We start from the raw sequence: 14,870 nt of genomic DNA on the forward strand, positions 1-14,870 counted from the left end.
GAAGGCTCCCCTTGCCCGGGAGAGGCTGTGCGCGGCTATCCCATAAGACAGGACAGATTATTATTTTTCTTGTTTTCCTCTTCCAAAAACTAGGTGCGTCTTATGGTCTGGTGCGTCTTATAGAGCAAAAATATGGTAATTAATCAATCTGTATACCACCCTATACCCCTAAACCTCAGGGTAGTTCAGGAAGGGCTGTGGTGGACTACCTGCTTTTGCATGCAGAATGTCCCAACTGCAGTTTTTGGTGTTTGCACGAGACCCTGGAGAGCAGCTGCCAGTCAGTTTGCTGAGTTAGATGGACCAGGAGGTCTGAACCGGTGGAAGGCATTCGTGCATTGCAGAGGGTTGGACCAGAGGAGCAGGGGGATAACTTCCAACTCTATATATCTAAGGAAGATTTCTATGTTCCTTTTCTTCCTATTATCCCTTTCCGGCTTTGTGAATGTGCTGGGAGTGATGGGAGACAAGTGTGAGTCTGAAGAGAGGTGCAGGCATGAATTTGTCTTGTTCCGTTGTGCCATCTCCAGGGGTAGCACTACAAAACTTGATTTCCTCTGGATGACAGAAATCCAAAGATTTTTTTTTTTTAGGTCTTCTATGACAGTGCTGCGGGACGCAGGTGGCACTGTGGGTTAAAGCCTCAGCACCTAGGACTTGCCGATCGAAAGGTCGGCGGTTCGAATCCCTGCGGCGGGGTGCGCTCCCGCTGCTCGGTCCCAGCGCCTGCCAACCTAGCAGTTCGAAAGCACCTCCGGGTGCAAGTAGATAAATAGGGACCGCTTACCAGCGGGAAGGTAAACGGCGTTTCCGTGTGCGGCTCTGGCTCGCCAGAGCAGCGATGTCACGCTGGCCACGTGACCTGGAAGTGTCTCCGGACAGCGCTGGCCCCTGGCCTCTTGAGTGAGATGGGCGCACAACCCCAGAGTCTGTCAAGACTGGCCCGTACGGGCAGGGGTACCTTTACCTTTACCTTTATGACAGTGCTTCCTAATTACCTAATTACCTAAGGAACACCATGGAGTTTTCTTGGCAGGGATACTGGAGTGGCTTGCCAGTTCCTGCTCCAGGTGGATCACGTTTGGTCAAAACTCTCCACTATGACCTGTCCATCTTAGGTGGCCCTGCATGGCATAGCTCATAGCTCCTCTGAGTTATTCAAGCTCCTTTGCCATGGCAAGGCAGTGATCCATGAGTTTGACCAAACTGTGGGAGGCAGTGGAAGACAGGAGTGCCTGGCTTGCTCTGGTCCATGGGGTCACGAAGAGTCGGACATGACTAAACAACAACAACAACAAGGAACATCTGTTTTTCAAAAGCCAAACTATGAAGCCCCTACTTTTGAAAATTTTGATAACTCTATGGTAGTTACCTGTGCAAAGCAATCTTTTGAACAAAATGTGGGGTAGCCTAGCCTAATAAACAAATACCGTATTTTTTGCTCTATAAGACTCACTTTTTCCCTCCTAAAAAGTAAGGGGAAATGTGTGTGCGTCTTATGGAGCAAATGCAGGCTGCGCAGCTATCCCAGAAGCCAGAACAGCAAGAGGGATTGCTGCTTTCGCTGCGCAGTGATCCCTCTTGTTGTTCCGGCTCAGTGGCGTAGCGTGGGTTATCAGCACCCGGGGCAAGGCAAGTAATTTGCGCCCCCTAACCCATGGATTTGCGCCCCCTAACCCGTGGATTTGCGCCCCCTAACCCGTGGATTTCCCTAACCCCCAGATGTTGCGCCCGGTGCGGCCGGCCCCCCCCTGCACCCCCCACGCTACGCCACTGTTCTGGCTTCTGAGATTCAGAATATTTTTTTTCTTGTTTTCCTCCTCTGAAAACTAGGTGCGTCTTGTGATTTGGTGCATCTTATAGAGCAAAAATACGGTAGTAATAATAATAATAATAATAATAATAATAATAATAATAATAATAAATTTTATTTATATCCCGCCATCCCCAGGCGAAGCTGGGCTCAGAGCAGCTAACAACAGGACAGAAGAAATGTTTGGGACTCATTTACTGCTCTTTCGACACACGACCGCTGTGCAACTTTGCTTAATTGCTAATTGCTTTACGACTTGCAGAGGCTCGCAGGGGGAAGTGTGGCTGGGCATCGAACAATAAAGCAATAAAATACATTCAGGATAAAAACAGACTAGGACTGAGCGATATCTGGTTTTCAACATCATGATAAACCAGGAGCTAAAGACTGCGAAATTCTGATATATCACGATGTCTGAAATTGGAGAACAGGCGTGGGGATGATGGAAGGATCGGATGAGTGCACCAAGCCTCTGTCAGCGGGAAGCTAGTGAAGATGCACAACCTCTGTGGCTGCTGCTGCTTTCCTGCTGGCTGAGAAAAGTTGCTCTGCCTTCTGGTAGTGCCATGGTGCCTTGAAGTGAAGTCAATCAGCTGTCCTGTTCTCCATCAGTGTGAGGGGAAGGGAGCGCTTTGCAATAGGCTGCCTTGTTTTCCCTCAGTGTAAGGCAACTAAGATTAGCAGCGTTATCGGTATATTGCTGTGCATTGCTGGGTCAAAATCATGATTGCAGTGTGATTCCAAAACTGATTTTGGCCAATATATTGAAAAATTGTGCAGCGCTAAAACAGTCCATAAAATCTGTTATGATACCGTGCAAAAATGGCATTAAATTAGTTTGGCGGGAGGCAAGGGATGGGGCCGCAGTCTCCCTGGGTACGTTCCACAGACTTCCAGGGGTCCTGGGACCCTGAATTGGGAGCTCTTTTCAGCCTGAAAACTGCATTCCCCCATAGGGGGAACTTTCCAAGGATGTTCATGACACGGGTGGGTGGAGCTGCAACCAGGAGACGGACAGATGGACGGACGGACAACAGGAAAAGGTTTCCAAGGCCAAATGTCTCCCAACTCGTTCCATTCTTAATCTACCCCTGCTTCACTTTCACCTCCTTTATTTCTCTTATTTTACTGCTCTGCTACTCCTTTCATTCTGCCATTTTTCTCTTCTGGTGATTCCCGTGTTGCCTTCTCTGATTTGTGGAGCGTCTCTCCATTTCCAGGCTTGGTTTCCACCAACGGGGAACGGTGGAGGCAGCTCCGTCGCTTCTCCCTTCTAACACTGAAGAACTTTGGGATGGGGAAGAGGTCCATCGAGGAGCGGATCCAGGAGGAGGCCCAGTTCCTGGTGCAAGTGCTGCGGAAAACGGAAGGTGAATGTTCTTGCCACTCGCCTATGATTTCCCTCAACAGGGTGAAAAGGTTTAATATTGCCACAGTAGCCAAGAGAAGGATTGCTCTTTTTTCTAAGAAAACAAAATGGAATTCTGCTCAGATTTGGCGAATCTCCCAGATACATGCCTTTTGATTCTTTTGCTGAATGTGGGCTGGCACTTTTAATCCTTCCATCTTCCTAAAGCTAGGGCTGCCATACACCTGTATTTCCTCAGACACAACTGGGATTTGGGCAGCAGAGTGGCATCTAGGCAGATTTTTGGCGAATTGGCGAACTTAATATTTTGGGGGCGATGTTCACTTTTGGGAATATGGCAACCCTACTAAAAAGCCCATTCATGATTTTTAACTGAGTTGCATTTTAGGTGCAGAATGTTTGTGTGTACACACAGACTAGATAGATTTCAGTTAAGACCCAGGGTCTGTGTTCCTTTGGAGAACTGAGACACGGCGGAGACCATTGTAGCTTTAAGGAAGTCCAGATCTTGCAGCATGATCCTTCAAGAGGATCCTGCCCAAGATGGATCCCAGTCCTTCTTCTTCCTTCTTCTTCCCAGCAACCCTTGCTGAAGTCACCCTTTCCCTGTCACCTCACACCCAGTTCCCTGGCCACCTTCCATATCCCCAGTCTCCATTCACACCTCAAGGCAAGGGGTGGGGGGCAGTTCACAAATTACAGAGGAAGGAAAGGAATAGAACCACAGCAACACCAACACTGTTTTTCTGAGATCATCCTCATGAACATTACCACTCCAAGACATTTCAACGCATGACTAAAAGACCAAGATGGTGCCCCACCCTTTTCACATAAAGAAATCAAGCAAACTGGCCATTGACTCTTACTTTAAAACTAGTCACCATGACCATGACCATGATGTTTGAAACAACAATAAACTAAGGTGTTTCAAGACTAGCCACAAGATCATTTTCTCCAATACACTTGAAGAATACCAGGGTGTGGTAAACCTGACAGGACAGCTTACTCTATGGTCTTAAGCCCTTCATGTGTTAATTAGACTTAATCATGTTGGTGGCGCTGTGGGTTAAAGCCTCAGCGCCTAGGGCTTGCTGATCGAAAGGTCGGCGGTTCGAATCCCTGTGGCGGGGTGCGCTCCCGCTGCTCGGTCCCAGCGCCTGCCAACCTAGCAGTTCGAAAGCACCTCCGGGTGCAAGTAGATAAATAGGGACCGCTTACCAGCGGGAAGGTAAACGGCGTTTCCGTGTGCGGCTCTGGCTCTGGCCAGAGCAGCGATGTCACGCTGGCCACGTGACCCGGAAGTGTCTCCGGACAGCGCTGGCCCCTGGCCTCTTAAGTGAGATGGGCGCACAACCCCAGAGTCTGTCAAGACTGGCCCGTACGGGCAGGGGTACCTTTACCTTTACCTATGTTGGTTATATGAGGCTGGTTATCTCACAACCTTGCTATGTACTGCACAGCTGCAGATATCTGAACAGCCAGAGTTTGCCTACTCTGCAGCAGCCATGTTCCAGCAGAAACCATGCATGCATGGAGGGAGAGTGGTCGGATAAATCAGAGAGTAGTAAGGATTGGACAAATCCACTTTTGCTTTGACTCTCTTTTGCTGGTTAGCTGCAGCCATTTCAAGTAGAAACTATGGAGGGGTGGGGGCCAGAGACACTGGACAAATCACAGATCAGAAATGATTGCATAGGAAATAATGGAAATTTTCAGCCCATTATGTGAAAACTCACTTAAGGAACTATTTCTGGGGAATACCTTGGGTTTGGAAAGCGGGACATGTGTGTACTTAATATCTCATCTGAATAGTTTTAGGAAAAGTTAAGTAAAAAGGAGTCTGGCAGCGTCCACAGCATGCAAATCTACATATGGCAGACACAGGCCTCAGAAGCTACCCAGTAAATACACACTCCAGTTGTACCCCTTTCTCCCTCTGCAGGGCACCCATTTGATCCAACCATTCACGTCAGTCATGCCGTCTCTAACGTTATCTGCTCCATTGTTTTTGGCAACCGGTTTGAATATGAGGACAAGGACTTCATCTTTTTACTTGACACGATTGAGAAAACCTCATCAATTATGTTGTCCACCTGGTTACAGGTAAGGAAGTGGTGGGAGGTCTCTTGGAGGTCACAGGCTGCTTCCTGTATAACCACAGGAAGGCAGAGTGTTAGCTGGTTCATGCCTTCAGCTGCCTCTGCCTAAATTTCTCATAAAGTTAATTGCTCAGTTTGCTTCTGGAGGACGGGACATAGTTCAGGAGCTGAATATTAAGGTCCAGACCATGGGACGCATGGCAATAAGGAAGGGTAAGTCTTGATGAGGCTGCATGTCCTTTTTCTTCACAGATCTGCAATTTTTTCCCAAGTTTAATGCAGATCCTGCCTGGGCCTCAGCAAAAATTGCCCAGGTACATGAAGAAGTTAACAAACTTCATCTCTCAGAGGGTGGAGATGCACCAGGAGTCCTTCGATCTAAATTGCCCTCGGGACTTCATTGACTGCTTCCTGGCCAAAAAAGAACAGGTAGAAGTATTTGGGATTTGTATGCTAATACTATTGTTTTATAACATTGCTGCGTCTTCCTCATCGCCCCTGTGACTCGAGGACCTTTGTGGTCCCTTCCAACCTTCCAATTCCATGATTCCCTAGGTTCTGCCAAGCTCTCCCTAGCTCTCATTTCTTTTGTAGAAGACACAACTGGGGAACCAGCACAACCTGCTAGATATGCCCCCAAACACCTGCCACCACTCTTTGAATTAACACCTTCCCTGCTCAATGGCTAGGTTCTACCTGCACAGTTCTCCACTTGTTGTAGTTTCACCAGGTTCCTGAGCTTGTGAGCTTCCCATTGGCATCTGGTTGGTCATTGTGAGAACAGGATTGTGGACTTGATGGGCCAGCAGGATGCTGCTTCTCATACCGCTTTAACTCAGCGTTATTTTTTATCAGTCTATCCTGTGATACTTTGAATCAGATTGGAAAGGAAATCTTGCCAGCCAGCTTTCCATAAAACCATTCTGTAGATGTGCAAATTAGCCCCAGGTTTGATAACATTGCTCTTTTCTTCTTCTTCTTTCTGTGTCAGGAGAAAACAAACCCAGCTTCAGAATTCTTTCATGAAAACTTGGTTGGTACAATTCTCAGCCTGTTCTTTGCAGGGACAGATACAACCGGCAACACCATCAGACAGGGGCTTCTGGTCCTCCTCCGATACCCAGAAATGGCAGGTAAAAAAGCAAGGTCAAATCTGTCACTCTCACTCTTGTTTCCTGTCTGTGTGGATGGCTGATGGGTTCCTCCCTTGCTAAATAAACCAGGACTCTCTTTTTCCAGCTCTAACTGATGGGATCTTCTCCCTTCAACTGGGTCAGAACCCTAGTTCCTTCCTTTGATCACACTGGGACCTATAGGCACCAACTTGAAGAAAATATTGGAGGTGGGCAACCAGGGTTTTTATTCCAGGGGAACTCACAGGAACTCAGTTCTGGCACTTCTCAGGTGGCTGCCATTGCCATTCTAAGAGAAAATGGTGAGTTCCGGCACCTCTTTTTCTATAAAAATAGCACTGAGGGCAACCCTCCACTCCTGTACTTCCCCTGCTTCCACACTGCTGCAGAGAACGTCTTCCTTTGCCATGTGCAACTGTCTGTAGGCCCCTCCTGCTCCCTGACTGCGTGCAAGAACGGTCCTTTCCATCTCCTTCTACATTCTTCTGTTAACCGGAGAAGCCAGAGAACAAGCCTTCTGCATGCAAAGCAGGGAGGTCCATCTTGCTCATAATTTCTATGCTGCCTTGATATTAAATTGATGTCGGGTTTTACAAACCTCTAAACTACTGAGCCATGGTCCCTCCTCCTATAACTATATCTAACAATTCCTATGGCCTGTTAGCACTAATCCCACTGTATTGTTTATAGCAAACATCCAAGAGGAGATTGAGCGGGTCATCGGGAGCAACCGCAGCCCCTCCTATGAGGACCGGAATCAGATGCCCTACACAGAAGCCTTCATCAGTGAGACCCAGCGGTTTCTAGACATCTCACCAGTGGCAGCTCCTCATATGGTCACCCAGGAAGCACATTTCCGAGGGTTCACCATTCCCAAGGTAAAGTGAGTCGTGTGGCTAACAAAAATATTAGTTCAGATTTACGCCTGCAGCTTAGGGCTTATCCACACCTACCTTTTGCCCCACTCTTTCCAGACAAACGCCTGCGTTTAGAAGCTCCATGTTTGGGTTTTGTTGCTTTTTGCTGCACAAAAACCTGCTCTTTGCCGCTCAGTTGGAGCAAACATCACTTTGGGTTTTCTGTGGGTTGCCATTTGCTCCAATTGAGCTTTAAAGAGTGGTTTTTCACACAGAAAGTTCCCGAGCAGCAACAACAACATGAAGAACAAGAACACAACACTCAGACATGGAGCATGTACCATGCCTGGAAAAAGCGGAGGAAAGGTAAGTTTGGATAAGACCTTAGAGATGGAGGTGTGTGCGTCTGCTTTCCAAACAATAGCCAGGTATCCACATCACCATGAGTTCAAAATCTACAGTGGCTCAGATGTAGAGGAAGCAGAAGGAGGAAGCATCTAGAGGAAGAAGGAGTTGTCAGTTTGCAGCACCCAAAGGACTAAGTGGAGAGGCAAGATAGCCAGAGTTCAGATTTCCCCTAATTGCCTAAAAGCAATCCCTCATCAGTGGGAAAGGACTCTAGGAGGGCAGTGATGTACATGAGTATACATCAGTACATCCTGTAATAACTGCACTAACCTACCTTAGATTACTTCAGCCATCTTTACTCCTATATTTGAAGTAGTTTGAACTAAAGTAATGCTAGTATTTTAAAGGAAACATAAGAAGAACCTGCTTGATGAGGCCACAGGCCCAACAAGTCTAGCACCTTCATCCCACAGATGCCCATGTGAAGCGTACAGGCAGAACTGGAGGACAAGAGCCCTCTCCGCGCTTGTGTCAGTCCAGCCACTGGTGCTTTGAGGCATGCTGCCTTTGACAGTGGAGGGAATGTTGTGTTGAGACATTCATTCCCAGAAAGAACACTCAGAGTTGCTAAAAGTTACTGGAAGTTTCCAGAAGCTGTGGGAATGCTGGTTTGTTTACACCAGGGGGCAAGGTCATCACGGTGAGAACTGTTCCTACACATGCACAGCTTTTGTGCTGGAAGAATGAGAGATTGTTTCGTTTGTACTCAACTCTCGAACTGGAAGGATGTAATCCGGAGAGGTGGGGTCTTGAGGTGGGGCCCTGCAGCTACCCAGGGCAAGGCCTGTAATGTTTTAACTGAACCTCTATCAGGGCTCCAATAGAAGCTTGTTTCCTGGTATAGTTCTGTAACTGTTACAGTTTTCAGGAGTCGAACGGACTCCTGGAACAGATTAAGTTCGAGAACCAAGGTACCACTGTATGCCCCTGACTCCTGCCAAGCCATGATACTCTTCCCAGGCCACATGCAGTGATTCAGATAAATTGAATGATTCCCTATGGAGGGTAGGTAAAGGTAAAGGTACCCCTGCCCGTACGGGCCAGTCTTGACAGACTCTGGGGTTGTGCGCCCATCTCACTTAAGAGGCCAGGGGCCAGCGCTGTCCGGAGACACTTCCGGGTCACGTGGCCAGCGTGACATCGCTGCTCTGGCGAGCCAGAGCCGCACACGGAAACGCCGTTTACCTTCCCGCTGGTAAGCGGTCCCTATTTATCTACTTGCACCCGGAGGTGCTTTCGAACTGCTAGGTTGGCAGGCGCTGGGACCGAGCAGCGGGAGCGCACCCCGCCGCAGGGATTCGAACCGCCGACCTTTCGATCGGCAAGTCCTAGGCGCTGAGGCTTTAACCCACAGCGCCACCTGCGTCCCCATCTCCTAATCAGCAGAGCATTGTCCAGTCCTTAAGGGATTTGAACCAGGGATAAAGGCAGGCTAAAGAGGAAATATCTGAACTGGGCCAGTTGCAGTAACCATTGCCTCCGGGGTCTCTGTCTTTCCTCTGCAGGGCACCACTGTTATTCCTTTCCTGTCATCCATCATGAAGAGCTCCAAGTACTATGAGACACCCAGGAAGTTCAATCCTGGCCACTTCCTGGATGAAAACGGGGCCTTCAAGAAGGTGGAAGCCTTTCTGCCATTCGGAGCAGGTGATGGGCCTCTGTTTTATACGTCCAGAATAGAGAGGAGGAGCGAATGAGAGGGTTGGCTTGGCTTAACCTTAGGAGGAATCTAAGGATCTGTAGTGGGAAAGAGAGGGGGATGCAAAAGAAGAGCAAAAAATGCTGGATTGTATGGCCTGGGAAATATTGGGTTAGGACTCACCCTGTATATATAAATGGAACTCCTGTTTCTTGGTTTTCCAGGAAAAAGAGCTTGCCCTGGTGAAGGTATGGCCCGTATGGAGATTTTTGTGTTCCTTACAACACTGTTGCAAAACTTCCATCTGAAAACGCCCAAGCAGCGGGAAGAAATTGACATTGCACCAGAAGTGGAAAGTAATGGACACGCTCCCCGGCATTATCAACTTTGCGTGGTTCCACGGTGAATGGTCCTTGATACAAGAGAGCTGAAATCTCTGGGAGACTCGGGGGGACTGTCCCTTGTGTGTGTTTCTTCTTAATCTGAATTCCTTTCTGCCTCTCTGATTTGGTGATAATATTGACACAATGAAGGTTTGTGTCTGAATAACTGCTTTGAAAACCTTCAGCATAGATTTCAGTGTAAACGTTTTATGGTTGAAAATCTGTTTTGAAAATCTCTACGACTAAATTGCCGTATGCACAGATCTCAATATAAAAGGAGTCTGCCCATTCTGAATTTCTTCTGTTTCTGATTGTTCTCATGGTAGAAAAAGGTAAAAGGATTATTACCCAGGAGAAGAAAGCAAAGATCTTGAAAGTGAACTTCATAATTTGAATATCAAAGAAATGACAACTGAGGTAGTTCACTTAGGGGGAAAAGTTGAGGTATTGAATTTGAAACTCAGTCAGGCAAATGAGACACATTTGGACTTACTAAAGGAGTTTGATAATCCACAATGTAAACCTAGTCTTAACCCTAATGGAATTCCAGAATGAGATAAGTTCTTGTACATATAGACTCAGTGTTCTGTCTTAGTATAAAGGTAAAGGTAAAGGTACCCCTGCCCGTACGGGCCAGTCTTGACAGACTCTGGGGTTGTGCGCCCATCTCACTTAAGAGGCCAGGGGCCAGCGCTGTCCGCAGACACTTCCGGGTCACGTGGCCAGCGTGACATCGCTGCTCTGGCGAGCCAGAGCCGCACACGGAAACGCCGTTTACCTTCTCGCTGGTAAGTGGTCCCTATTTATCTACTTGCACCCGGGGGTGCTTTCGAACTGCTAGGTTGGCAGGCGCTGGGACCGAGCAGCGGGAGCGCACCCCGCCGCAGGGATTCGAACCGCCGACCTTTCGATCGGCAAGTCCTAGGCGCTGAGGCTTTAACCCACAGCGCCACCTGCGTCCCATCTGTCTTAGTATACATATGCATTATAAGTCAAAAAAAAGAAAAGAAAAGAAAAGAGAGATACAAAGTCAAAAATGTCCTTCCTTAGAGCAAGTCAAATAATAATGAAAGGATTTAGGGGGAAGGAATCATGGACTGGCCCCTCCAGATTATTTTTACTGAGCATTGTTCATGATCTGTGCTTGTGGTGCAGCTGGGGTGGTTATAAGTGCCTGGTGGGCTCTGGTCCATGGAGTCACGAAGAGTCAGACACAACTAAACAACTAAACAACAACAACATATGGGATCATGATTTCAGTACTGTTTGCTCCTGCAAACACTTACAGGCATTCGTATTTTGTAGTTTGCAAGAGGTCTCCTGCTAAAACCATGGGACTTTTCCAGGTCTAAAAAATCAGTATTTTAAAATAATATCCATTCCCCTAGCCAGCATAGACAGGATGCCTCATATCATAAATCTGGCAGGGGGAATCTGCCTCTGTCTTTAGAGTCTACCAACAATTTGTATTTGCATATAAATATATGTTGCATGTAAAAATAATGCATTGATGGTATTTAACTCCTAGTAAATTACCACAAATGGATAAAACATGCTCAAATGTATGCTGGAAATGTAAGGAAAAAGAAGGCTCCTTCTATTATATGTGGTGCAATTGTAAGGTAGTAAAAGGGTTTTGGGAAATGATATATAACAAGTTGAAAAAATGTTAAAAAGAACCTGAAGCTATCTTTTTAGGAATTCTAGGTGCTGAAATCTGAAGGTATCAGAAAAGACTATGTATGCGACCATGGCTGCATGGATGTTATTGGTTCAGAGATGGGAAGGAGATAAAGTTCCTACCAGAGAAGAATAGCACATGAAGTTGATGGACTATGCTGAAATGGCAAAATGACTGGAAGAATCAGAAATCAGGAAGACCGAAATTTAAATAAGGAATGGGGGAAATTTATAACTTATCTTAAAGACCATTGTAAACAGTTAAAATGGTTAATAGGGTTGGAATATCTCTTGTAATTTAAGGGTGGATTCCAGACACAGTGGAGATGTAAAAGATTTGGATCATCATAAAAGATGCGGGAGGAAATGAATAATAATAGGACCCACAAAGGGGAGGATGGAAGACCAGGAGATTCCTTGCAATCTTGTTTTTATGATTAATATTTGATATATCTCTGCAATTTTTTTTTAAAAACCATCCTGGGTCTTTTCACATGACAGATGTTGTGGAGCATTGCTTTATATCTTGCTTTTGTTGTGCTATAGCACAAGTGTGCCCCTCTTGGCAGCAATCATGTAGTTGCATTGGGAAAACGTTGGAGAATTACTAATAAAGTGGAATGTTGCGTGGGTAAAAAGGAAAAGGGACCCCTGACCTTTAGGTCCAATCATGGCCGACTCTGGGTTTGCGGCGCTCATCTCTCTTTATTGGCCGAGGGAGCCGGCGTACAGTTTCCGGGTCAGGTGGCCAGCATGACTAAGCCGCTTCTGGCGAACCAGAGCAGCGCACGGAAACGCCGTTTACCTTCCCGCCAGAGCGATACCTATTTATCTACTTGCACTTTGACGTGCTTTCGAACTGCTAGGTTGGCAGGAGCAGGGACCGAGCAACGGGAGCTCACCCCATCGCGGGGATTTGAACCGTCGACCTTCTGATCAGCAAGCCCTAGGCTCTGTGGTTTAGACCACAGCACCACCTGCTGGTAGTCCAGTATAAATCCCTTGAGAATGCATTATTATTGCATAAATGGCACGTTGCAGAATACACCCACAAAAAAGCACCAATCTGGGGAGCAATCTTAAATTCCAGACAACAAAGCATAGTTCAGAAATGGCAGGTGCTGCCCCACTTCATCAGTAGCTGGAGAGGGAGACACCATATCAGTGACAATGACCAAAAACCAGTTCCGAGAACAATCTTGACTTCCATACAACAAAGGTTCATTGCCATCATGTTAAAGAAAAGCAATCCAAAGACTAAAGATTTGGAAGTACCGCCTTCTGTTGCTGGAGAAACAAAAGAAAGTAATTATTAAATTGTTTAAAACAAAGCAGAAAGCTTGATTGATGGTGGAAATAAAGATTTAAATGGATGATAGACATTTCAGTATCTTTTTTTGTTCCCTGCCACGAAAGAACACGAGAAAATGAAAGTGGAGCAATCATTGCTAGCTGTGAGAAATAGAATAAGAAACAGGAACACAAGAAGTGTGAGCATGCCCAGTCTCCCTTGATTAATATGATTTGATAAATATATGAATCAATGGTGCAATTGCCCTTGGAATACTATGTGCGATTCTGTTTGCCTGACCTCCAAAAGGAAATTGTAGAGCTGGAGAAAGTTATTATTATTAGTATTATTAACAACAAACAACAACAACAACAATTTACTTATACCCCAGCTTTTCCCCCTGACAGGGACTCAAGGCAGCTTTTGGATAAAATAAGAACGGCATAAAACAATTAAACATTAATAGAATCCACACCTCCAGTGGAGCAGAGAGGGAAGGGGGGAGCCAAGTGAGGAGGGGGCTCAAAGATGCTGCTGAGAGCCCAGGCACCTCACGTAACCCAGCTGGCCAAGAAGCACACACGCCACTTCCGTCACCCAGCCTGCATAGAGGGGTGAAATGCAAGGAGGGGAGGCGGAGATTTGGGGTGTCTAAGTTCTTATGTTAGGGGAGAAGCCGGATGAGGCCACTCCCGAATTCTGCAAGTGACTAAGACGGACATGAACTTTGTGGTTCTGCACAGTAAATAGTTTGCATCAATAAAACCTGTAAAAGACAGGTCGGAGTCCTGCCTGGTTACTCAACGAGCAAACACCACCCTCATCTGACAACAGCTAACCCTGGACATATCTCCTTTTAATTGTTTCCCACTGTATTCTGTACAGTGGTGCCTCGCAAGACGAAAATGATTCGTTCTGCGAGTCTCTTCGTCTTGCGGTTTTTTCGTCTTGCGAAGCAAGCCCATTAGCGGCTTAGCGGATTAGCGCTATTAGCGGCTTAGCAGCTATTAGCGGTTTAGCGGCTTAGCGGCTAAGTGGCTTAGAAAAAGGGGGGGAAGGGAAAAAACTCGCAAGACGTTTTCGTCTTGCGAAGCAAGCCCATAGGGAAATTCGTCTTGCGAAGCGCCTCGAAAAACGGAAAACCCTTTCGTCTAGCGGGTTTTTCATCTTGCGAGGCATTCGTCTTGCGGGGCACCACTGTATTCATTTCCTCAGAGGCGATGGGAGACGTTAGGGTAAACCTCTGCAAGATGGTGGTCAAATAGAGGAAGAGCTCCATCCTAGCTAAGCTTTCTCCAGGGCAGGAAGCGTTTCCCTGTGGGATGACAGCAGGGGGGAAATCAACGAGCGGAATTGTTTTAAGCAGTGCTTTTTCCCCAGGGGGTGCTGAAGGGCACGCAGTACCCATACCCCTCTCTCTCTTGCTTAAAAAGTGTGGTACTTAGTGTAACAATTTCATGGTGAGTACCGGCACCTATTTTTCTAGGAAAAAAGCATTAGTTTTAAGAGTTGTCTTAAATGTCAGAGCTCAAGTTTTTTTTATTTTTTGGAAGGAGGTAAGAGGCGGTAGACAGATCCTCTGGATACTGGGAGAAGTTGAATTTCTCAGAAATTTCAGGGTGTAGGGTTGGCCAGCAGGGTTGTCCAGACCAGCAGTGGGGCATCTCCAAGTAGGCCTATCAGACTGTACCTTTTGGCCCCTGAAGCCCTTTTGGCCAAAACACACATCGCACCCTACCTTTGGCATCATGGATGATGTCAGGTGTGGGGCAGGTAGAGATGCGCCTGGGCTGAAAGGGGTTTTGCAGCACCTGAAGATAAATCCTTGTGCAAAGTGGTTTTGTTTTGATTCTTACACTTAAAGAAAGAAAGAGAAAATAAAGAAATAAAGCCTCATGGCTGCTTGAACCAACAGGAAGTGTCTCTGTACCTTCCTGGCCACATTTCCTGAGTCAGAAGACTCCTGGGAATGATGCTCTTCCCTTTAAAGCCCAATACGGCCTAGGAACCTCGTACCCATGGAATCGCCTCTCCTGGTATGCCCCACAAAGGACATTGCGGTCTGCAAATAACAACATCCTGGAGATCCTGGGCCTCAGGGAGAAAAGGCTGGCCTTGAATTTCAGTAAGGCCCAGAAGCTCTGTGCCTGGTATGAATCATAGAATCATAGAATCCTAGAGTTGGAAGAGACCACAAG

The 14,870-nt window shown here is 46.8% G+C and overlaps 1 protein-coding gene across 1 annotated transcript; it reads left to right on the forward strand.

Moving 5' to 3' along the window:
• Positions 1-5,437: 5,437 nt before the first annotated feature.
• On the forward strand, positions 5,438-10,238 carry LOC307221301 (cytochrome P450 2C18-like). Its single transcript, XM_079985737.1, has 5 exons — positions 5,438-5,710; positions 6,273-6,414; positions 7,105-7,292; positions 9,185-9,326; positions 9,543-10,238. The coding sequence occupies exons 1-5, from the start codon at positions 5,558-5,560 to the stop codon at positions 9,722-9,724; spliced, it is 807 nt and encodes a 268-aa protein (XP_079841863.1). The 5' UTR covers positions 5,438-5,557; the 3' UTR covers positions 9,725-10,238.
• The last annotated feature ends 4,632 nt before the right edge of the window (positions 10,239-14,870 follow it).

The sequence above is a fragment of the Podarcis cretensis genome, assembly GCF_951804945.1.
Source record: "Podarcis cretensis genome assembly, chromosome: 8".
NCBI classification, from domain to species: Eukaryota; Metazoa; Chordata; class Lepidosauria; order Squamata; family Lacertidae; genus Podarcis; species Podarcis cretensis.